This window comes from Chanos chanos, chromosome 3 (genome assembly GCF_902362185.1).
Source record: "Chanos chanos chromosome 3, fChaCha1.1, whole genome shotgun sequence".
Lineage (NCBI taxonomy): Eukaryota > Metazoa > Chordata > Actinopteri > Gonorynchiformes > Chanidae > Chanos > Chanos chanos.
In genome coordinates this window covers 5,167,501-5,192,500 of record NC_044497.1, presented here as the reverse complement: position 1 = coordinate 5,192,500, position 25,000 = coordinate 5,167,501, and the positions used below count along the sequence as shown (strand labels likewise).

General features: G+C 44.7%; 3 protein-coding genes across 3 annotated transcripts in view; 1 reads left to right on the top strand and 2 right to left on the bottom strand.

The window, feature by feature from the left end:
- cfap44 (cilia and flagella associated protein 44) overlaps positions 1-2,268 on the bottom strand; it is a 27,654-nt gene extending 25,386 nt beyond the window's left edge. The window contains exons 1-3 of the mRNA XM_030767134.1: positions 2,157-2,268; positions 1,538-1,709; positions 505-667 (exon numbers count right to left, since the gene is read on the bottom strand). Of these exons, the coding sequence (XP_030622994.1) occupies positions 505-667; positions 1,538-1,709; positions 2,157-2,268 (447 nt within the window). The remainder of the gene's footprint in view (positions 1-504; positions 668-1,537; positions 1,710-2,156) is intronic.
- A 7,838-nt stretch (positions 2,269-10,106) lies between these two features.
- Positions 10,107-18,449, bottom strand: spice1 (spindle and centriole associated protein 1). Its single transcript, XM_030767132.1, is given in 18 exon segments — positions 10,107-10,160; positions 10,859-10,919; positions 11,053-11,128; positions 11,473-11,659; positions 11,886-12,113; positions 12,115-12,203; positions 12,627-12,743; positions 13,022-13,166; positions 13,485-13,616; positions 14,133-14,404; positions 14,728-14,847; positions 15,618-15,661; positions 15,960-16,051; positions 16,347-16,465; positions 16,610-16,712; positions 17,610-17,756; positions 18,190-18,237; positions 18,357-18,449. Coding segments are annotated over 18 exon segments (2,127 nt in total).
- Positions 18,450-21,546: 3,097 nt separating this feature from the next.
- The window catches only part of shisa2b (shisa family member 2b), a 3,776-nt gene continuing 322 nt past the window's right edge, over positions 21,547-25,000 (top strand). Inside the window, exons 1-2 of the mRNA XM_030770053.1 lie at positions 21,547-21,847; positions 24,745-25,000. The exon at positions 24,745-25,000 is cut by the window's right edge and continues 322 nt beyond it. Coding sequence (XP_030625913.1) covers positions 21,547-21,847; positions 24,745-25,000 — 557 coding nt within the window. The remainder of the gene's footprint in view (positions 21,848-24,744) is intronic.

The following is a 25,000-nucleotide window of genomic DNA, read 5'->3' as shown; positions in this document are numbered from 1 at the left end:
GAGAGGGAGAGAGAGAGAGAGAGAGAGAGATTACAGATACTTTAGTTTTAGCTGTGTTTAACATTATTTACCCTGCAGTGAAAGTGTAGAAAATCTATTTTAATATATCTAAAAGAAATATATTCTAGTACATTTATAGCTCTACATATACATGTCAAAAGACTGTATGTGTAAGACTACATAAAACCACGGCTCACATGAGTGTAGCTATAAGTAATTATGCGAGCAATAAAGAATCATTTACACGTCCTAACTCAGTAACAACTGATTCATTATTATGGATGCTTAACAGGAATGTGACAGCTTGCTTAAAATAAAACGATATAACTATATTGCTGATTAACACAGACTTTTGTGATTTGCAACAGCATTCTGCTGAGTGTATTGACTGCCAGAACACACTCACACACTCACACACACACACACACACACACACACACACACACACTCTCTCTCTCTCTCTCTCTCTTAAATTCAACTTTTCCACTGAGGCTGACTCTCTACCATGATGGCACCGATTCCCCCTCCACTGCAGCTGCGCAGGTAGCGCTGCTCTTTAGTTTTAATGTCCAGAAAGACCAGCAGGTTTCCAGCCACGAAGAACAGCGTACGCTCATCCAGCAGCTGCAGATTGGTGCGGCGCTTGCAGTCATAGCCGAATGAATGCGTGAGGCAATGTTAAAGAAAACCACTAGAGGGCAGTGTTGTTACGCGCTTATGAACAGCTGAACGTCACGGCTCCTGGCTCAAACTAGAATCAGTCAAAAAAATAACACGCTGCCGTTGAAGATCTGTACCTACACAGCTGAGGAAGTAGAAGTTCTAACCAAACAAAAGATGCTATCATGACAAAGATAAAATAACACACTCACATATATATATATATATATATATATATATATATATATATTTTTTTTTTTAATGACATCCACAATTCTTTTCTAAAAAGCTACTTCTGCACATTCACATTCGGGCTGTGTAACTGTATTCCTCTAAACTCAAATGTCTGGCCAAAGGCATAACAACATCTGGACTGAATGACAGTCAAAGGGTTGAGACGAGCAGATGAAAAGCAAACGCTTGCGTTCATGTCTACGTGAACAACCCGTTCCAGATGCACCTACAGAACTTTAGGCAGTCCGTCAGTGAGAGCTCTGCTGGGGTTGTGGTATGACATGATTAATAAGAATGTTCCAGAATAGTCTGTGAGTATCACACTGTGTCAGAAAGATAAGCCATTCTGTCTATTTCGAGTGCAAGCTTTACCACAGATACCAAATACAGCATCTCATCCACTCAGACTGTTCCCCTACATGGGTTTGTGAGAGACTCTCCCCAGTTGTTACTCTGGTCTGAATAGTTCCTTTCCCCACTCATTACTGGTGTCCACGCTACTCAACTAAAGCCTCTCTTCATATCAGCTTGCATCTATCGACAACCAATCAACTTGGTCAAGCCCTGTAAATGTCGAGCAGACATGACTGAGCGAGAGAGAGTTGGGCTGGGGGGGGGGGGGGGGGGGGGTTGTTGAGGATATGAGAGATGTAGCAGGTTCACTGGGAGGCCTGAATCCGCTGTGGTGAAAGGTTTGGAGCAGAGTTCTTCATAGTCGTAATACAGATCCACTGGGATCTTAGACTGCAGCGCCTGCCGCTCTTCCTCAGCCAAACGGCCGTCATCTTCCTCACCACCCTCAGCGGCAGCTGGCTCTGAATGAACAACACACGCAGATTAATAAAAGAGAGAGAAAGAAAGAAAGAAAGAAAGAAAGAAAGAAAGAAAGAAAGAAAGAAAGAACTGGATTCAGTAACTTGTATGAATTATATGAACTTCTGTAAATTATTCACTGTCAAAATTTGTTTTGTAACAACTTTATTCAAATGTGTTTGATCAGCGTTTTTCCTAATTTCCCAATTTCCTTTTTGCGAAGCTATACTCAGTACAGTCATGTAGCAATGGGGTTGTAATAATAGGTTTGTAAACTAAAACAAAAACAAGAACTCAATACACAAATAAACAAAACTAATAACTAAATAAAATCCACATTATCTGATGACTAAAATTCAGTATGTTGAACGTCTGCAATGAAATGCTTGGCCAGTCAGTATTTTTCCAAAAGCTGAGAGGAGTCAACTTGGGGAAGGGGCATATCACACCTTTAAACTTCTCCTCAGTCGTCACCTCCATCTCTGTCTGTGTATTTCCCTCCGGCTCTGCTGAGGCCACTATTTCACTGTCTGGGCCGGGGTCAGCACTTCCATCCTCCATTTGACCATGAGTACCTGAAAATTGCATTAGATTTTGTGAAGCTATTGACAAGAGAACATCCTAATACTGCACACATACATGCGTATGTGTACACACACACACGCGCACTCACACACACACACACACACTCATATATATATATATATATATATATATATATATATATACATATAATCTACTTATTGTAGATTACGTATTACCTACGTAATACATATGTAGGAGAAGTATGTAAAGAAAGTATGACAGTACGTATGAAAGTACGTATGAAAGTATGAGTCAGCACCAAGTTTGGCTAGTAAATAAAAGTTACTAGCTGGGAAGCAAGCGAACACTAATTTTACTGGAGGACGCGGGTAAATAAAATCACGGAATAAAGGATTAACAATGACTTCCTTTTATAAGTATTTCGTCAGGGCTACACGAAGGTCTTTAAGTTTATTTTAAGACGTGTAGTTTTAAAACGATTGTCATTATTTTACCTAGTGAGTTAACCTCATCGGTTCGCTCCTCTGAAGGATCCATCTTCGTTTGGACCTGTTGCCAGGCAACTTCACGGGAGCGCCCCCCGCCCCCTAGGACGCAATGCACACTGGGAGTAGTCTTACTCGTCTATGAATAAATCAGAGGGGAAGTTAAGGAACTTGTCCGTCACGCTTTGTAAATTCAGGTATGTTGTATGGATAATTAGATTTGACAGCTTCCTCCGTGGTGTGTTTCGTGTTTTTCTATAGGTTAGTAAACATATCTTCACAAACTAACTTCTGTTTATGTTGTTGCTAATAATTCGCAATTAAGGAAGTTGCGAACTCCCGACGTTTCTTGGAGGTTCGCTGTCAAAGCAGTTAACTTTCACGTGCTTTAGCCAATTACTCGACGGCGAGCAAATAAATGAACGCTCAGTCAATTGACTACTTTTATACTGAATCATTATATGACCAAGTCACTGTAAATCATAAATGACAGCTAATAATTTGAGCCTTTAAAGGTGTTGGCGTTAAGGCTGTGCGCGTAGTGAGCAGTTTTTAGACGTCTTGTTTAATATGCTTGCTTAATGTGTATGTTTGCGTAAGATATTGTTGCATTTCGCAGCAGCCAAAACTTTAATGATGTTTTTTAGTTATTCCTTAGACATGATACTGGGCAACCGGGAAATCTAAAGATGGCATCTTCGGAGCCTCATCAGCGTGCAAGTAAGTGTCTGTGTGCTATCAATTTCTTGTGGGAGTATATCCTCATTCAGTTCCGCTGAGGACATCAACTGAAATTCAATGTTGATTTCAAACCAAAGGCGCGAGGAACTTGGTTAACACAGAATTTATCATCATTCATAATTCTTCGTTACCATGACAGGCAAACTGTAGAATAATCCGACAATGACACTGACTGTGGAGAGCCGGGTGCTCTATTTCACGAGTGCCACAGTCTTAAAGATTCTAAGCCAGTTTGATCTAATTGGACTGATCTCGATCTAGGAGGCTACTCATCCTCCGTAAGACTTTGATCATCTGAATCAGGTATGTTAGATTTCGGGTGGAGCAAAATCTGCTGTCCACTCCTAACTGACGCAGAGTCCATTATGCGCTCTCTATTAGATATCTTGGGAGCGAGACCGTCTGTCAAGGCTCATTTGCTTGCGTCGCGAGAGCTTCTTGTTTCGGCGCTCTATAACTTGGCGCCGCTGCTGGACTCTGCGCTGGCCGCTGGTCTGCTATCTCAAGAAAACTACTATGAAATTAAAGCCGAGAAAACCCCAATGCATAGCGCGCGGAAACTTCTGGAGATTGTCGACGGACAGATGGAAGAGGGAGGTGCTGCTCGATTCCTGGAGTGTTTGAGGAGATGCAAACAGCACTATCCTCGTCTCCATAACTGGCTTTGCCCCGATAAAGGTAAAGCTATCAACCATTGAGCATAACAAAAGAAAAAAAAACTCGCTGTAACAACTATTTGTTAAAAGATTTTCAGTTCGCGAGTTTAATGGTAACTCTTTTCCTTCACAGATATTCAACGTGGTCCAACAGGTACGTTCTTTGTCTACACCAATAGCGCGAGACTGTTTCAGCATCTCTGATAGTGGTTCAGCGTGTATTCACTGCATATTTTATATAAAACCAACTGTCTGATTTTGTAACGGCTTTATGCGTCTCTTGAACACACACACGCAGAACGGCAGCTCCAGGGTCAGTTTAGCGTTCTGTGTGCCAGACTGGGTTACTCCGTGTTGCCCGTGTCTCTGGCTCTCTTCTCTGACGCTGTTCTGACCCAGTACGAGTTCGACCAGGTCCAAGCACAACAGACCCAGTACCAGCAAGCCCAGATCCTGCTGTCTATCTGTTTGTCTAAGGGAGAGAGCACATGCTGCAGTTTCTATAGGGCTCTGCAGGCTGAAGACCAACAACTGGCCGACGAGATCAACGGTAAGGATTCCCATAGCAACCATGACCTCATAAATGGCAAAAAAAAAAGAAAAAAAAAAAGTAAAAATCAAGAGTGTGCATGATTTGTAGGTAGGTGTACTCTGATTGGTCAGAGTTGTCATGTGTGATACATTTGGATTCTGCCTACTCACTGCACATCAGTCTTTACGTTCTCCTTGTGATTCAAATAGCACGTCAACCACTGTACTGCAGTCTTAATGAAAGCCTGAATTTCATTGGGCTGTTACCGGTATGGGGCGGCACGGTGGCGCAGTAGGTAGCGCTGTTGCCTCACAGTAAGAAGGTCTCGCGCTTGATTACCGGCCGGGCGGCCAGGGTCCTTTCTGTGTGGAGTTTGCATGGTCTCCCCGTGCCTGTGTGGGTGTGGGAGCTCTGGTTTCCTCCCACCGTCCAAAGACATGCAGGTTAGGCGAATTAGAGACGCTAAATTGCCCCCCGGTGTGAGTGTGTGTGCCCTGCGATGGACCGGTGACCTGTCCAGGGTGTTTCCCCGCCTTTTCGCCCTATGAGTGCTGGGATAGGCTCCAGCACGCCCCGCAGCCCTGATTAGGATAAGCGGCTTAGATAGTGAGTTATCAGTATAACGGCTTTAATGTGTATTTTTTATGTGTCAGTAAGTACTTTAGAGGAGATATTACCAGCTCTGTCAGTGGACTGTGAATCCCAAGTGAGCGGCGTCCATGTGGGCGTGGAGGAGACCAGAGTGTCTATAGACGAGAGCTGTGCTGATGCAGGTAATGCCTCTCCATGAACCCAGTCTCTCCACGAAAGCCTGATCACTCGCATAAAACGCATGTCTGTTGGCCTACCGACTTCACGTCATCTTAGAGAACAAGTTTCACACAGTATCTGTCTCTACAAAATGCTTCTGGTTTACACAAGTACCATTTCAACTCTCTGTCCCTCTCACTCTCTCTCTGTCTCTCTCTCTCTGTCTGTCTCTGTCTCTGTCTCTCTCTCTCTCTCTCTGTCTGTGTCTCTCTCTCTGTCTCTCTCTCTGTCTGTCTCTCTCTCTGAATTTGCTCTCTTTGCCTTCATTTTCCCTCCGTTGTTCTGCCCCCTGTCTTTCTCTCTGTCTCACTCTCAGCGTTGCTGCTGCTGCAGGTGATGGAGCGCCTGGGCGTGGCGGAGGGAGATGAAACGAGGTTTAACGCGTGTGAACTGGGCGTGGCCCTGGGCCTTCCGAAGAGGATGGTCAGGGAGTGTGTGCTGGACGGGGTGGGGATAGGAGATCAGGCGCAGCTGGGTGCTGTGGTGACCCTCTTCCTGGAGAAGACGCAGGATGCTGAACGGTTACGAAACCGAATAAAAGAGATTAATGTAAAAAGTAAGTACGTTTTACTTCCCGACTTTTTGATTGTTACATGTTTTTTTTTTTTTTAAATTTTGCGGTGCAGTGGTTCCCCGTATTCACAGTTTGGTTTGTATCACAATTCAGCTTGATAGAGAAGACTGGCCGAAGTTTTTTCTTTTTTTTAATTTTATTTCATTTAAACATATACATATAAACAATTTAACACAAAAATGAACAAATTTAATAAAAACAACAAACGTCTTCAAAAAATGGGGACGTTAGAAAATGGCTCATCTGTAGTAAGAGTCTTCCTTTAGGAAACGAGTGTAAGAAAACGAATCTCAAGCAACAGTTCCCCAAGACTTCAAAATGATGGTCGCCTGCTCTGACGGGGCTTTTTTTAATGCGCAGGTACTTCCATATGAGAAAAACAAGTCCCTGCCTGGAGAAGCCCAGAGATTAGATCTACTAAATTCGGTTTATATGGATTCATATATAACTTAGATTACTTATTGTCTGAGCAATGACGCCATTTGTTTCGTTGTCATTTACAACGGTTACACGGTTGACATTGCGTATAAAACTGTTGTAGCTGTCCACTCGGTTAGAGCATACGTGCGCCGCGTGATAAACGCGGTGCGTGTATTTTCTCACCGTGAGCAATGAGAAGAGAGAGAAAGACGTGTCGCCTTCAAACTACAATCACCGTCATTCTCAGTGATCAAAATCAGAAATCACAATCACCGTCATTCTCAGTGATCAAAATCAGAAATCACAATCACCGTCTTTCTCAGTGATCAAAATCAGAAATCATAATCACCGTCATTCTCAGTGATCAAAATCAGAAATCACAATCACCGTCATTCTCAGTGATCAAAATCAGAAATCACAATCACCGTCTTTCTCAGTGATCAAAATCAGAAAAAAAATCAGAAATCACAATCACCGTCATTCTCTGTGATCAAAATCAGAAATTACAATCACCGTCATTCTCAGTGATCAAAATCAGAAATCACAATCACCGTCATTCTCAGTGATCAAAATCAGAAATCACAATCACCGTCATTCTCAGTGATAAAAATCAGAAACTACAATCCCTGTCATTCTCAGTGATCAAAATCAGAAATCACAATCACCGTCATTCTCAGTGATCAAAATCAGAAATCACAATCACCGTCATTCTCAGTGATCAAAATCAGAAATCACAATCACCGTCATTCTCAGTGATCAATATCAGAACCAGAGTGGAACGTACCCCCGTTTTAAGAGGATGTATTCCCATTGATTTGGCATATTTACATTAAACACTGCCTGGGCCGGGCGAAAAGCATCATCAAGGATGCATCCCACCCTAACCATGGACTCTTTACCCTCCTCCCATCTGGTAGGCGTTACAAGAGTCTCCGCTCCTGCACCAGCCGGCTCAGGAAGAGTGACCCTGCCGAACTCCACACCACAGCGCTAAGCTTTATTCACACTCACACTGCACTGTCTCTGTACTTATATGCACTGTTTTTCTGCTCTTTTGCACTGGTTTTACCTCTCATGCTGTTCAGAGAACCCTATTTAAACTGTACATACAATCTACTGTAAATATTTTGTCTATTATGTATATTCAACCCATACAGATACACTCCTCTTTCCTACTCTGTCAGCTTCACCTCTATGTATAACATAATTAATATATTATACATGTATATATTGCTCACCACTGTCTATAATGCTGTACATACTGTAAGATTTAGCATCACTACTGCAGTATTCACTATACCTGCACTTATCTGTAAATAATACTATGCTTTTGCACTTCTGGTTAGATGCTACTGCATTTCATTGGCATTGTACCTGTACTCTGCTCAATGACAATAAAGTTGAAACTAATCTAATCTAATCATGTTTCAGTTAAAAAAAACCCTTAATTTAAGAGTTGAGGTGATAAAAAAATCGACAGATCACTACACACATACTGCGAAAGGAACCAAGGACTACAGAACTGCATTTTTGTTTTGTTTTTGTGTGGTTTTGGTACAAAACTGGTACACGCTTAACTTTTATTACAACACATTGGTCCTTATGCACAGGCTGTTTTTGTTTTTTGAATGACGTCTCTGTGTGTAGGGGTGCAGCTGTCAGAGAGGGGATGTCTGCTGCTGAAGCTGCTGCAGGAGGCTGAGACTGTGCTTCAATGCGGGGACCAGGTACACGCTGTAACACACCTACACCCCGGGGAACACATGCGTAACGGGGACAGAGACACCGTCTGGAGCATCTTCAGGTTTCTTATGTGGGACTGTATGGCAGAGGCGCTGGAGGAGCCCCAGGCAGAGCTCGGCGGCGACGATGACGTAATCGGCATCGTCCGTCAGCTCAGAGCCGGCGCGGGGGCGGACGCCGCCCTGCTGGCAGAGTTGGAGCAGTGCTGGGAGGAGGGTGGAGCGGAGAGCTTACAGCAAAGCGTGTGTGTCCTAGCCCAGTTCCTGAGGGACCTACATCCCCTCGAGGACCACCTGCGACTCTCCGAACCCGTTAAGCGCCTGTACACCTGTCTCCCCGTCAGGGCGCACCGCCTCACCTCCTTTCCGGGGCTGTCGACCCGGGTCATCCGCAGGGCCCTGAGCAGGGGGGCTCTGATGCCGTCACACCCTGACGCGACGTCACTGACAGCCCAATACAGAGAGCTGTTACTCTGCCTCGCGCAAGTGCTGGATAAAGTACAGCCTGAAGAGGGCGGGATCGCTCATCTCTCACAGGCCTCTAGCGCTGCTCTCGCCCGGCACATCCGCACCACGCTGTCCGGGCCCGCTTTCGCCGCCCAGAACTTTGACGCGGGAGTGCGGCACCGCTTGCTCGCCGTGCTGGAGTTCAGCCCTCCGCGCCTGGGCCTGAGCTCCCTGTCGCGGCTGCACTGGGAGATGCTGTCGTCCCGGCTGGAGACGTACCTCCGACCGGGCGAGCACCACTGCGTCCGGTTTGACCTGGACTACGTGCAGATGCTCGGAGACGCCCGGCTGCTCCGCGCCGGCAGCGTCAGGGGGCCTGTCGCCATCGACGACGGTTTCGAGGACGTTTTCGGTTTCGTAACGTGTGAGCCAACTTCCTTCCTGGTCCGGCTGAGATGTTGCGTCAGCGAGGGGGGGGGAGGGCACTGCGAGGTGAAGGAGCCGAACTGCGCGTGTGTGTCAGAGGTCGGGGAGGACGGCGCGTCCGAGGCGCGTCAGACCGGGGGCGTCGTTCTGGCGGAAGCTTCCGGAAGACTGTGGATCAGACAAGGGGATAGGGGATGGAGGGACCGCCTGGAGGAGGTAGCGCGAAAACATTCTGCCCGCCTCCATGACCAGGGCTGCTGCTTTAAGGTCACGACCCAAGGGTCAGAATGTGAGGTGAAGTTCATCTGTAAGCGTGGAAGAATATCGGCAGCGCCACAAAGAAACTGTGAGGTCCTTTAAGCCGGGGATACGTTTTCGAGGCTTTAAAAGTCTGTTACAAATCCTGTGTCATAAAAAAGCTATCAAACAACCCTCCTGTTTATTGAAACTACTGCAATGCCAACGTTGAAAGGAAGGGCCAAACATTACCTAACGAAGATGATTCATATTATGGTGTGTGGACATTACGTAGAGAAACCAATCGTATTCTTAAGTCTTTTCAAAGCAGGTTCTTTGAACACAACCGCATGTGCTGGGGAAAATAAGACTAGCATTATTTTATAAACTGTTGCATGTTAGTGCATCTGTCTAAATTATCAGTGTGCTATATACTTAATACAGCAATTAAATTTTTTTTTTTTGAAATGACAAGATGTGTCGTGTTTTTTCTTTAGTTTAAGATCAAACATTACAATGTTCACATTTAATTTGTCCAGGTCAAGAGTTTTAAAATGCCACTTAATACAAACAGCACACACAATAACGCTCTTCATAATCTGTAATGCTTTATTAAATTACACTTGTCATTAAAACAAAATGTAAACATTAATTAAAAAAAAAAAAAGACAGAGAATGTGTTTATGCGTCGTGCAGCAGTCAGGGCTAAAGTTTTTTGGTAACATGTGATTCAGTAGTGAATCAGTAGTGATTCAGCAGGGTTCACACGGTTTTGATCTTCATTCATCTGACATGAGCAGACAGTGCAAACCAGGCCTCCTCCCTCCGTCTGTCCACCTGCACAACACAAACACACAAACACGTCTCAGCCATGTCTCACGTGTCTGGACAAAGTCTTTTTCTGCATTTTATCTCTGTGGGGTTTTTTTTTTTATTATGGTGGCATTAATCAGACACTCACTCTCTGTGTGTGTGTGTGCGTGTGTGTGTGTGTAAGTTCTGCATTATGGGTTTCACTCTGTCCAAAATGCCTACGCAGTATTCACTTCCAGATACTGGGACAAAGGCGACTGCCCCGTTTAAGGAACGCTGTATAATTTCATACAGAAACGTTTGTCCTTTGGCACTTGTTTCCAGGTATGATTGGCTGTTTCTACACTTTGAGACAACTTTCCCCTTCTGTTTTTTAACGTTACCCTGATGACAGGTCTGTCTGTTCCAGAACAGCGGCCACGAAAAACCACCATGCCAGATACAAACAGACTGGGTAAAAATGATTACAATTTCAAATCCATTATTTGTAAAAACAAACTACAGTTTTGGTCAAGTCCTGGTAAGTTTATAGTGACTAGACACCTTCCAACAAACTGTTTTACATTAACCAATATCCCATTTTATTTCTGATTCTATTTACAAAAAGCATCTTTGAAAAAAAAAAATCCAATATATGCATGAAATATGACAGTGAAAAAAAAAAATATATATATACATATGCATCTCTGTGAGTGTGTGTGTGTGTGTGTACACACATTTACCTGCCCTCTTGCACTCCGGTTCGCTCCATCTAAACTTTGTGGAGAGATCTGTCCAGTGGACCTGTGACATAGAAAAAGAGAGTGTGAAACAGAGTGGTGATGGTGAGACGTCCCTGTAGGCTCTGACACGGGCCAGCAGGGTCTTAAACATCAGTAACATTACGACTCTCAGACACACACACACACACACACACCCTCTGCTGACAGTCCTGCTGTGTGGGGAGGGGCCTTTCTCTGCCATTGACACGCTGGCCTCGGGGGTCAGTCGACCTGCAGCTGCACAAACATTGGGCACAGCGTAAACACACACACACACACACACACACACAATCACACACACACACACACACACACACACACACACAATCACACAATCACACACACACACAATCACACACACAATCACACACACACACACAATCACACACACAATCACACACACAATCACACACAATCACACACAATCACACACACACACACACACACACACACACAGAATCATATAACACAAATGTAAGACATGACAGTGGTATGGTGGGCAAAGCACAATCCGCATATGGGGTTCAGGCTGTGTGTATGGTGACATTATTGTTGAATGCCACACACACACACACAGGGGGACAGAGTACCTGTGTGAGGTGGTAGTATAGGGGAGATGGAGGGAGAGGGTCTGAGGGAGGTGTTCTGTCTCTGCTGCTCTATAAGCTCCAGCAGTCTGTTCCTGGCCTCCACACTCTGTCTGTTCAGCTCCTGCAGACGCTCCTCCAGACTGGAAACAGAGGAGCCAGGCACACACGCAGCCTGAAACACACACACACACACACACACATACACACACACACAAAAGCACAATGATAATGTGATCTCCCGCCAATGAGGCTCCGTACCTGTACCATCATGTCAAATGTTTATCCAATCACGTCTCTTGATATAAATCGTGACCATTTAAAGCTGAATGTAATTTAAAAGGTGAATGATGGTTGTGGGACTGAGTGAATGAATGAAACTCAGAGGGCTGTTCTCACACCTCCTGTCCAGTAGGGGGAGTCACTCGTCTCTCCGCGTCACCGGCCGGAGGCGTTTTGCCGGCGCTCTGTTCTCCAGAAGTAGAACCTCCCGTTGGGGACGGGCGGCACTGACCCAGCCGAGTCCGAACGGCCGCGTTCTGACGGGTCAGGTCTGCGACCTGGTCCAGTATGCTGGACTGGGAGGCTTCGTGGAGGAGCAGCGACGTGCGCTGGGGGAGACTGGCGAAAGGAGGAGGGGGAGACAGGAGGGGCGTCCAAACTGTCACGTGAACCGTGACAGGAACCGTTACTGTACTGCAGTGACCGTGCGCACGTGCCTGAGAGGAGGAAGTGAATTATTGCCGAGTCATCCGGTTATATGATGAGTCACGCAGTGGTGTTAAATGTGTCATGTTTTTTTTTTTTTTTTTTCCTTTCATTCTCATGCAGAAATAAATCAGATATTGAGACAAAAAAAAAAAAAGAAAAAAAAAAAAAGATGTGGTGAAACCAAAGGTCTGGACACGAGAACATGACGGTTTCCTCATTTCAAAACATAAAAAAGTGATTCACATAAGAATCCATTAGTCATAACATCAGCGCCTTCGTGCAGAGAGGTTTTGACCAGCGGATGTGACCCGGGGTTCATACGCAAACCTCACACCTATTATCCGTGTGTGCTTTTTATTATGGCCTTTTATGAAGTTACATTTTGTCCTCTCCTCTGGATGGGCTGAGGTTTATCTCTCTCTGTCTCTTACCTGTAGCAGGAAGGTGGTTGTCTCTCTGTCGGGGAGGGGACAACAACACAGCAGCAGACACTGAGTCCTGATTCCCTGTGTCTCTCTCACCCTGGGAATGGGTCTCTTCACTGCCCGCTAAAGAATTAAATACACACACACACACACACATATTCACACACACACACACACACACATATTCACACACACAAACACACACACATATTCACACGCGCGCACACACACACACACACACACAAACACAGACACAAACACACACACACACAAACACACACTGAGTAACCCTCTTAAAGGCTCTTTACATCTGTTCAGTGATACAGTTAGTCAATAAAGAGGAAGATGTGTATGTATAATGCGCGTGGGCATGTGTGTGTGTGTGTGTGTAAGATAGTTACTTGGGATTGCACCATTTCTCTGCTCTCTGCTGTTCAACTCTCCGAATGTGTGTACTCCCAGTCCCAGTCCTCCCAGTCCTCCCATTGCCAACACCACAGTGTCAAGTCGCTGCTCCAGTTCAGCCATGCGATCCTGTAACAATGCCTGTCCAAGGACAACACACACACACAAACACACATACACACGCACACACATACACACGCACACACACGCACACACATACACACGCACACACACACACACACATACACACACACACACACATACACACACACACACACACACACACATACAGTGCTCAATAAAGATAAACAGAAAAGCTGCACTGGCTTAACCTTTCATCAATTGTAATCATGATCACAGTGATTCCCGAGATCAGTGTCAAAAGGTGCTGTTGTCCAAACACATCCGCATGGCAGACCATCACCCGTTACCACGGTAACCGGGCGGCATCTAACTGACCCGCAGGGAGGCGCTCTCCTCCCTCAGCGTGAGAGACTCGGCTGTGAGGGCGTCTATCAGACTCCTCTGCTCCTTCACCTCCTCCTCCAAACGCCGCCTCTCCTGTCCCTCCTTGCACACCGCCTCCTCCGTCTGGAGCACACGGCCAGGGACAGCAACACTTTTTATCAGACACAATCTGCATGCTTGTCACAAAACCAAAGATTACTTTCTTTCTTATGGCTCAGGATGCCTCTCTGTATGTGTGTGTGTGTGTGTGTCCCTGCATGCTTGCATGTTTGTGTGTGTGTGTGTGTGTGTGTGCGTGTATGTGTCCCTGGTTTTACACGACTCCATTGGACCACAGCTGCCTACGAAGTAACGTTAATATGTGATGGAAATATGAAAAGGCCAGCGTGGTGGGGACATTCTGGATGTCCTCATAAAGTTAAGACCATGTAAACAAAAATACCACTGTTTTACTGTTGAAGCGAAACAGTGTGAAGATGTTTCCTGGTGATGCTGATTATGGATACAGGGTTAGGGTCAGGCATACGAATTTTTGTGTCCCACCAGTATGGAGATGAATAGAAAGTTCCCTTTAGTATAGTAAGCTCAGTGTGTGTGTGTGTGTGTGTGTGTGTGTGTGTGTGTGTTCTCCCTCCTCACCCGTCTGAGGTGGCTGGCTAAGCGGCCTAAAGTAGAAACCAGAGCCATAGAGAAGCCTGTGATTCCGCGACCACACTCCTGGGGCCCCTGAGACGCAGTTTCAGGCCCCTGAAACTCCAGGGCGTCCAGCTCCGTCTCCACCTGTCCCAGCATGCTCTGCAGGAGCTCCAGGCTGGACTGATTCCCAGTCAGAGAGCTGAGCCCTGAGCTATTTAGCCCTGAGCTTTCGGCACAGCGCCCTCTCCTGGCCCGTGACGGCCTGTTCTTCCTGCCTACACAACACAAAACAGGAGAACATATCAGGGTTTTTTTGTTTTTTTTTTAATTTTTAAAATATAGGTACAAAATGTGTCAAATGTGCATACATTTTATCCAAATAATCATTGCTCAACAGAATGTCTGCCGTTTTCTCTTAAAGGGTCCAAGTTTAGAATCTTTTCATCATCAGTCGAGGACAAAATGACCACTGAAGAGGTCACTGGCAATGTGCATCGTTGACAGTGACTGCACATAGTCATGTCATTGTCTGTTTAATTTTGGGGTTTGGACACTCTCGGATTTTCCCAGTAAACTCCTCTGTGGGTGGAGATCCTACCTGTGTGTATGGGAGCAGGGTCTGGGTTTAGAACCTGAGAGGCCAGCGTCGTGGGGGGTTCACAGTCCTCCTGAGATTGCCTGGACTTTACACGCTCCACCGCCATCGTGGCATTCAGAGCTTGAGCAAAACAGAAACAGAAAAGGTAAATAAATAACAAAGGCGTAAATAAACACGGCGCAGAGTCGCTAACGTCGGGCCGGAAAGGCATTCCTGAAATCAGACTTTCCCGTTTATTCAGGCAGCATGACCCGAACGTCCAAAATGTCCTCACTGAGAACGGCCGAGGGGCGTGAATAGTGCAGAGTTTGCTCTTTTGGTTCAACTCATCTGACAAACTGAGACATCTTCCTTATCGTGGAATAGACGACTGAACACATAGCGTAACTCTGTGTGCGCAAACGCGGTCATGTCAAAGACATCACGGTCCCCTTTGCATTGTTTACATTTACAGACTAGCACTGGTACGTCCAGACAGGAGTTCTGAAGCCTGTACGGATAAGGTTTCGCTGTTGTCCGTGAACCCTATTATGTTCCAGCAACTTGCTTGCTCTTCTGTAAGCTAAAGAAAAAGTCCCTCCTAAAGTTTTCACCGCCGGGCAAAAGGCACAGCATGGCATTAAGTGCCTGCGTCAACATTTGAATGCGACTATAAGAGACGTCCACCTCGCTCGACGCTGGCCACACGTTAAACCTGTTTTGAACTCCACAGCACCGTAATGTCATCAGTTCAGAAATATTTTGCTTTAGTATTTTATCAAAGTGCATCTGAAAACTGACTCAATGTAATGCACGCTGACTCCAGTTCCGCCTTGGACATGTCATCTGACACGTGAAATGTTCCGGGATTAAAATCCATGTGAAATGTTCTGGGATTAAAATCCATGTACCTGCTGGATCTCCTGAGCCTCCACCAGATGACTTCCCCTTGTTCCTACACAAATACAAACAAAAACAGGAGTCTAAAATAGGGTAATCAGTGAGAATCACCTACTTCATTGACACTCACTCACGTCCACAGCAACTCACAGTACTTAATGTCTCAGAGATCACATGACCCAGGATCAACTTTTTACAGTTCGGGGGGCCTTACTCACAAGGTCAAACAGGCAGAGAGCTACAAGCTTCAGATTTAAACCCATAACCTACTTGACACTAGGCTGTTTTGTTTACCTCTGCGTCAGTACCTCACCACAAGAGACAAGAATTGATTGACAGGTCATGAAAGGTACCTGCACACGTCACTGGTGGAGGTGAAGCTAAGGGCGGGATCCCGGTCGTCATCACTGTATTCTCTCTCAGAATTTTCCAGCTCGTTCAAAGCCTGGAACACACAAAGGCTGCCTCTCATCAGGGCTTCAGATAGCTTACCCCCCCCGCCCCCCAGTACTGAGGCCAGTGACTAGACCATGTGACATGGCTGTTGCTTCACCTGGTGCATTAGTGAATTTCATCTGTGCAGTGCTGATCAGAAATGACTGTTCAAATTACATACAGACTCTGACAGTAAAATTCACTAAAAAACAAAAACACACACACACACACACACACAATGAACGCAAATGCATTTGGAGACAAGGCTGTGTGGGAGAGTTTAATGTGGTTTACCACACCAGTACCTGCTGGTCCATGACAGACTGGCTGAGCAGCGACAGCTGGGTCGGTGGACTGGGTTTCTGCAGAACCGGCAGCTCGGGATCAGATCCACACTCTGGCGCCTTGGTAATGCTCGGGAACCCTGTTAAACGAACAAACAAAAAAAAAAACCCAGACATCTTTACTTACAGCCAAGGATGTAAAAACGTTATAATAACACACTCATGTACATACACACGCGCACGCACGCACGCACACGCACACACACACACACACTGAACAGTACCTGTGTGTCTGTGTGGTGCATCTCCAAACAGGTCTTTGACCACAGCCATGGCCCTGTCTGAGCGCTGGAGAACATCCTGCAGCTGGAGCTGCTCTGAAAACACCTTAAGACAAGAGTTACTCCTGTTAGACACACAGCAGGTCTATGGGTAAGACTCTGAAAACACATTAAGACAAGAGTTACTCCTGTTAGACACACAGCAGGTCTATGGGTAAGACTCTGAAAACACCTTAAGACAAGAGTTACTCTCATCAGACACACAGCAGGTCTATGGGTTAGACTCTGAAAACACCTGAAGACAGGAGTTACTCCTGTTAGACACACAGCAGGTCTATGGGTTAGACTCTGAAAACAGTTAAAGACAGGAGTTACTCCCGTTAGACACACAGCAGGTCTGAGCCTAAATGAGTATAAAGTACATGACACCTTACATCAGAAAGTCTGTGCTTCAAACAGGTTTTTTTTTTCTCCAACCCAAACCAACCCAGCACGACTCCACTTGTCATGGTAGCTGTCACATCACGACTCATAATTTACTTATGCTCATTAACGTGTATTTGGTCATATGTTACAGAATCCCTAAAATTTGTCTTTGTGCCTGCAACAGAGACTCAAATGCTTTTCACAGCGATCGAAGCCAGACAACATCGTCAAAAAAAAGAAAATGATCTCCAGCTGTCAGGTGCTCCCGTCTTCTGAAACATGCTTTGGGTAGAAGCAACAGCAGAGCGTAGGCTGATTTATACTTCTGCGTAGCCTACGCGAGTTACCCACACTGCTGTGAGCATTTATACCTCTGCGTTGGTGTGTCTGTGTCGCTCTGTAACGAAACCTTCAAAACGCTAGTTTGCGGTGGGATTTCTATGCCACTGTGTTGATTTCCTCGTGCATTACAAAGGTAGAGTAATGTTACATAAAAAGTCGGAATTCAGTCCTTGCTCAGCAATATCTATAAAACAAGGTTTGTGTTCAAAAGAGGGAGTGTCTGTGAAGTGCGTACCTCTCTGATGATGTTGAGTCGGGCTCGGTCCAGGCCCGGGGAGATGGGAAACTGGTCCAGTCTACTTCGGCGCTGCAAAGCCTTCTCTCTCAGCTCAAACTGAGCCGCAGCCCGGTTCTGTGACCTGTGCATCTCATGTCGCCTTGCCTGGGTCAGAACCAGACAGGTGAGAGTGGAGCAACACACACACACACACACACACAGTGGCTGTACTGTGAAGATGCTGTCTTTACTTTTCAGTTAGTTCACTGGCGTTTACCTCATCAAACAGCACCCTTGGTGGGAGGAGTCTTGGTTTTCACAAATTAATTCGAGCTGGCACAACCAGCTGGTATCGATCGATCTACCTACATGTAACCATTATCGTAAAGGGCTAACACCCTGACTACCACTAATACACATACTTTACAACGTAACTTGTCGACGTCAATACTATTTTCATGAATGAGCACCATGCTTTAAAACATTATCGCACACAGTGACCGTGGAATCTTCTGGAAGGTTCTGGTGTGTGACAGGATATTCAGTGCGGACATACATACACACAACTTGTCAGAAATATTTGATGTAAACTTCTTACCAGCTCCTCGGGAGTAGCTTTATGCACGGAGAGGTCATTGATTGTGCTCTGATGTCGAAACAAAAGTAAAGAGAGAAATAAAGATGATCACGCAATGACAATAATCAGTGTCGCTCCTTAAAAAAAAACCTCTTTAGGCTGCTCTGTAAAGGCAGAATTTCACTTACCACCCACTCTTTCTTAGCAGCGGTCACTCTCTTGCTTCGCGTCGGTCGCTTTCCTTGACTGCCTTGAGTCCGACTGATCCTGACAAACGACATCTGTTCGCCTGGAGAATGGAGACGATCAAACTGCACGCTGAAAGTTTCCAAGTTCGGAAGCAAACACGCTTTTGGTCAGCCAATTTATCTAATGAGTTTGATCAGTGACACTTGCATCGTATATATGTAATGCATGCATGCATACATTCAGCCACCTAACTAAACAAACCCAGAACAAAAGATAGGTTTTAAAACGGTTAATTTCAGTGTAATTTAATGTTAGCTGATGCTAGTATCCATTTTAACTTAGATGTCTACTCGATGTGAGGTGTTTTCATCCTTAAAGATTTCATCCATAAAAAGCAACACACACACAACGATTTTACAAACAAAATGCCGTGTCATAGACGTTCCAGACAGAGCCTGTCACGTTTCATTATAAATTACCTTTCTAAGTTTCTGCTTGTTTATGTCCTTAGCATCTAATTGTCATGGAGAGAAACAACCGTTGAATGCTGGCGCTGGTCTCCAGCCAATGCTGTGATACTTCCGGGCGGAAATTTCCTTCAAAGGCGTCACAATAAAAGTCTACTTCGTAATCCACATGTCGGAACTGATGTGGTAACTATGACGATAAAATGTAAATAGTACATGAGTAGAATCAAATGCATGGAGACTTCAAACATTCATTACAGAACTGAGTGCAAGAAAACGCAATATTTTGGGAGAATGCTCCAAATAGTACTTATTTAAGGTTAACAATCAGCACTAAACTAACATGACATTGCCACACAAATACCACACATATCACTCAAAATATGACGGTCAGTATTAAACTAATTGCATGGGTTTTCCATCTATAACATGTGTACTGTATCCTTCCTCTAGACATGTGCAGAAAGGGACCCAAAAGACTCACAATATGTGTTTTTTAAGCAACCAAAATATTATTTGATTTACTTTTATTCTGTATTAACATACACTACAATAGTTTTTTGTTTAGCAGTACATTTCATCTTTTTTTTTTATTCAGGAATATTATTTACTTCACATTGTATGTTTTGATATTGTTGCAATACTGTTAAATTTCCAGTATTTGATTTGGAGTGGCCTGACTATGACCTTGTGTTCTTTCTGAGTTTCTTGCCCAGAATACAGAGAGTCAGAGGGCAGGGTGGTATCTTGCTGTCTTGATTGGTTTATTAACTCTGTTTCTTTTTCAGTCGTGAATTCACTCTGTGAGGAGCAGAGAGCTTTTTGTACTCAAATGCAATGTTGAATTAGTACCTGACCTTGAGTTTTCATAGCCAAACGATCGTGTGTTTATTTGGAAAGTGCTGAAGAGATATGGAGTCACTTGTGAAATACACATTGCTGAGGGAGTGTTTTTTGGATGCCTGCAGCTCTGTGACTCCTATGATCACTGTGCCTCCATATGCAACAAACAAACTGGTTCTTTACACTCCCTGGACTTCTCAGTTGTTGTTGTTTGTGTGTGTGTGTGTGTGTGTGTGTGTGTGTGTGTGTATGTGTGTGTCTCACCAAACCAGCATAAACAGATTTGATTAAGATAATGTAGAATCAGAAGAACTTCTAAGTTCCATAGAGATTCAGATGTGATAAGATTAAGACTTCTTCCAACTGGAGAGCTGTCCCCCTGCCTTAGATCTCTAGACCCAGATTTTTACAGACAGTAAGCTTTCCTGACCACTAGATGGCATTCGTCAACAAGTAAAATCCCATGCAAAGACACCGAGATCAGACATGTGGAATTTCCCCTTGAGCAATAAACTATTTTGTTAGAGACGACCGTTCCTTTTTTGTAAACTGTTCTGGTGCAATTTCATTGCATCCAAGAATTAACTTTTTTTTCCCCTTCAAATGACTTTTTTACCTCAGTCGACAATTTCTTCTATGACAATTCTATAGGCCTATTATTCTGCTCGCAATAATCACCAGTTTAGCTAACACACGCGTGAGTAATATGTGGACTTTCAACCGAGTAAGCTATGAATGATCAGTCCTCTACAAGTGTATCATTATCCGCGTACGAGGTTATCCACTTGCCCATAGAAGTGTGCCGTCCGCACGTAGTGTGCGCTCACAATACGGTGATACTACATCTTGAGTGAGGAGTTCCCAAGGGACTGTTCAAAGCATTCACCACATGGTGGCTACCTTTACCAGAATGGAAAGGCTTCGGGGGAACACACAATGATACTTGTCAGCACTGACAATTGGCAAAGCTGTAAAAAAAAAAAAAAAAAAAAAGTTGAGAGGACAGTTGTTAGCCCACCAGTGCGCAAGCGCACAAGTGGACAGTGCCTTTACGGAACCAAGAACTCGAGCACTCACTCTATCAATGCCAAGTCCGGTGCTGAGCGCGCTGGAAGTGAACGGGGATTTCTGCATAGGATCCGTGACAATTTAAACGGTTCTCCCGTGACATCGAGAGCAACCATCAATTAATGTGATGTTCTTAGAAAGTGTAATTCCTATAACTTTTTGCACAGAAGTTCTAAGTAGGTAACAGCGCATGACATGGATTAGTTGGGGGAAAAGAAAAACAACTTGCCGGGCTGGTCGACAGGACAGAAGGGATTCCGTGAGAACGCATCCACAGATTGAGCGTATGGATTACATGTAGAGGTCGTGCTGGTTTCGCCGTATCTCTGGGGAAGTCATTTGAGAAGCGTATTTTCAGGAGACACGGACAGCCTCGCTTCCGCAGCAGAGGAGTTCCGTTCAGGATGGATTGATGCAGGATTTGCCCGAGGTCCTTGAGGTTTCTTTTAAACACTGAGCTTTCTGGAGAAAAGGATTTTACCTAGGCAAAAAAATCGTCTCTCAGTTTATTTTGTGCTCTTGAATATGTTTTGATTTTTTTTCCAAGTAAAATTAATACTTTGAAAAATCCTTGTGGTGACCTGCACACAGTGGATACTTGTTTGGGAACCCTTTGGTGGCACGGTTGTGGATCTATTGAATTAACTCCGGAATTTCTGTGTCAAATGATAATTTTAAATTCGTTTGTTTGGTTCCTTTTTGTCGCCTTTCTTTTCATCTCTTCCTTTCATCCAATCATCCACTTAATCGAGTTATACCCGGGGAGCAAACGCCTTTTTGTTACTTAGCGTGATTGTGTCCGACTCCGGGGATGCGGGACCGAGGCTTCCCGATGGCTCTGACGGCGGTGTTATCGCTGCTGGTTGTAATCAACGTTAAAGCGAGCGGGGAGTACTGTCACGGCTTTCACGATTCGCAGGGAGCCTGGCGAGACGGGTTCCAGTGTCCCGAGCGTTTCGACAGCGCCGAAGCGATCATTTGCTGTGGGAAATGCGAGCTTCGTTACTGCTGCTCGAGCACAGAGGCACGCCTGGACCAGGGGACCTGTGACAACGACAAGCAAACGCAGGAATCCGGTCCTACGAATAAGGACGACAAAGACTCGGGAGCAGGTAAAAAAAAAAAAACCCGACAACAACAGCTTTTAAGAATGTAACAACGACCCACACGCGACTGCCATTCAAACAAATGACTCTGGGGTTTTGCTAAGCTTCTTTGTCTGTATCAAATTATATCATTAGGTTTTTTCCCCCCTTTAATTCAATTTTAAACAGGCCAAGTCTAAATCATTTAACTCAATAACGTTTAGAACACTAATTTAACCATTCAAATTCTTGAAACCTAGGTTATATTGGGACCTCTTAAATGGTCTACGTCTTGCAGGCAGAGTTTTTGCGCAAATTACTCTTTGGTAAAGAAGTTGAGGCTCGAGTTTCACGCATTCGAGGGAGGTTAATGGAGAGACATTCTCTCGTGTTTCAATGTTGAAAACGTTTATCTGAGAACTTGTTTTTAAAGAAAATCGTGGTTGAAATGTCACTGTCATGCTGGCAGCGACAGCTGCCGTTCAATTGGTTGGGACCCTGAAAAGCAGCCCACCGGTTCGCTTGCATTCACAAATGGCAAATTGTGCAGCGCGGTTATAAATAGAAGTGTTTGTTCTAGCGGGAACACACGCGCGCCACCAGGACTGCTGCGTTTGGGCTCAAATCGCTCGGTCCCCACGAGGATCAAGTTTGGACTTGACCGGATCCCCATTGCGACGGTGCTGACAACTTAGTCCATTAAACGGCTCGAGCTTTGAGTTATTTCCTGGGACATCGCATATACTCTCTGTATTCTCATTCCGCGAAATCAAACTGCGAGAGGTCCACCAAATAATGATATAGAGAGAGAGGCCAAATGATGTCTAAAAAAAATGAACGTAGAGACTTGAGATAGACGGTCGCACGTCCACAGGTTGCAGAAGAATTTATGTGCGACTGGAAAAAAAAAGTGGAACAGGCAACCTTATTAACCACTTTATTGAGAATAATCTCTCTCTCTCGCTCTCTCTCTCTCTTCCAAACACAGAACTGCGGTATGACTAAGATCACTTTTTGTGTTGTTAAAAATGATCATTTACTATTAAAACCAACGCTAAGAAATACAATTCAGAATATAACTCGTAATAAATCAAGGGCAACGTTTTTGTTTGTTTGTTTTAACCATTTATGGTCATCTATGAAAACTTTTGTGTGCTTGTAGGTTTTGGGTTTTATTTTTTTATGAGCTAGAATTATGGGTCTAGGTTTTCTTACAGTCACACTCTGTAACTACCCTTTGGATCACAAAAAGTGGAAATGTGTAATTTCAAACAAACTGGAAAATGTGTTACCTCATATTGGGAACAATAAATGAATAGAAAAAAAATCACTTCTAAAGAAAAAAAAAAAAAGGAATAGTTTCTCACTGTTCCTTAGACAGAGGTGAGGTATGTGTGTGAGTGTGTGTGTGAAGCACGCACAAAACGACCATGAGCTGCCAAAGTTGGCACACACACAATGTGTGTGTCAGCAGAGCCCTCACACACCACCGCTAGGTCAAAAGTCCCCAATTTGCAGGAAAATCCAACAGTTTGAATGTTAACTACTGAAGCATGCACTCTCTTCTAACAGCAGGAGAAATAATAGCCTCTTTCTCTCACCTTAACAGGCCATGCACTGACTACTGTATTTCATGACTTCATAACCAACATTTTCATAATAAAATCAAAGACCCGATTACATGGTTATCACGAATAATATGAGTCCTCATATGTTTTATCATTGCCACGGATACAGACTGTATTACTTCTGGCTACAGACCATAAAAAATAATGCGGAGGAATTTTAAGAGGCCTGAGTCTAATTTAGACATAAAGGTCAATTTTAATGTTGAGTAATTCAAAGGTTATGTGTGGATTTCTGAGAGGCAGACACACACACACACACACACACAGACACACACACAGAAAAAGACAGACGGAGAGAGAGAGAGACAGAGAGAGAGAGAGAGAGAGAGAGAGAACCTGACCAAGTGAGAGAGAGAGAGACAAAGAAAGAAAGAAAAAGAAAGACAGAAAGAAAGACAGAAAGAAAGAAAGAAAGAAAGAAAGAAAGAAAGAAAGAGTGAGAAGAAGAATAGTAAAGAGAAAAGACAGACAGGCTCTGAGGTCAGAGAGGTCAGGGCGGGTTGCAGTGGATTAGCGTTAGATCAAAACAGCGTTAATGACCGCTAATGAGAATCCAGGACCCCCAGGGTGATGCACGTCACCCGTCTGTCTCTCTGTTTCTCTCTTTCCGCGTCTCCCTGTCTTCCTTCCTCACCCTCTCTCTCATCTTACGTGGGCCAGTGAGACAGCTCTGAGAGTGTGGGGTTGGGTGGTTATAGGAGTAATGTTCTGTTAGTCTGAAGCTACCGTCACACTTCAAAGCCACGATCGTGTCACCAGATACCCCGTCCTCTCTTTGCTGTGACACACCCAGACTTTGGCTTTCACATAAAATGTCTTCACACAATGCAAAAAAACACTCACAGGCCCCTGGCAGTGAAAAAAAATGTCATTAACTTGTTTTGCTGAAGAGGGAATATTCAATAGGTGCGATGAGGAGATGGTTTGTGTCTAAGGCAGACATGTCTGTGTGTGTGTCTGGTATAAAGAAATACACTGATTCCTTTAGAAAAGCTTTTTTTTTTCTTTCTTTCTTTTTTTTAAATTTTTGATGAAAAACCCAGCTGCACACATGTTCGTCTCATGCAGAGCGTATAGGTGTACAAGCAACATAAACGAGTCATTGTTAGTTGAATACTTGGCAAGTCAAAGTCGGTCAATCAGTAATTGTTTTAAATGAGGTTATCAGCGTAACTGTGTAATTGTGTTACAGGAGATCAGTCTGGGATTAGGGTTATTAACAGTGAGTTTGTGTGTTTATTCGCTTCATCTAAAATGTTTCTTTCTTTCTTTCTCTCTCTCTCTCCTCTCCTGTAGTGCCCATCTACGTACCATTCCTCATCGTGGGCTCTGTCTTCGTCGCCTTCGTGTTGCTAGGCTCGGTGGTTGCCGTGTGCTGTTGCCGTTGTCTCCGCCCCAAACAGGAGCCGTCGTCGGGGAGCGGGTCGGGGAGCGGGTCGGGCGGGGGCCGTCTCCTGGAGACCATACCCATGATGTCGAGCGTCGGCACGTCCCGGGGCTCCTCCTCCCGCCAGTCCAGCACGGCCACGTCCTCCAGTTCGTCGGCCCCGCC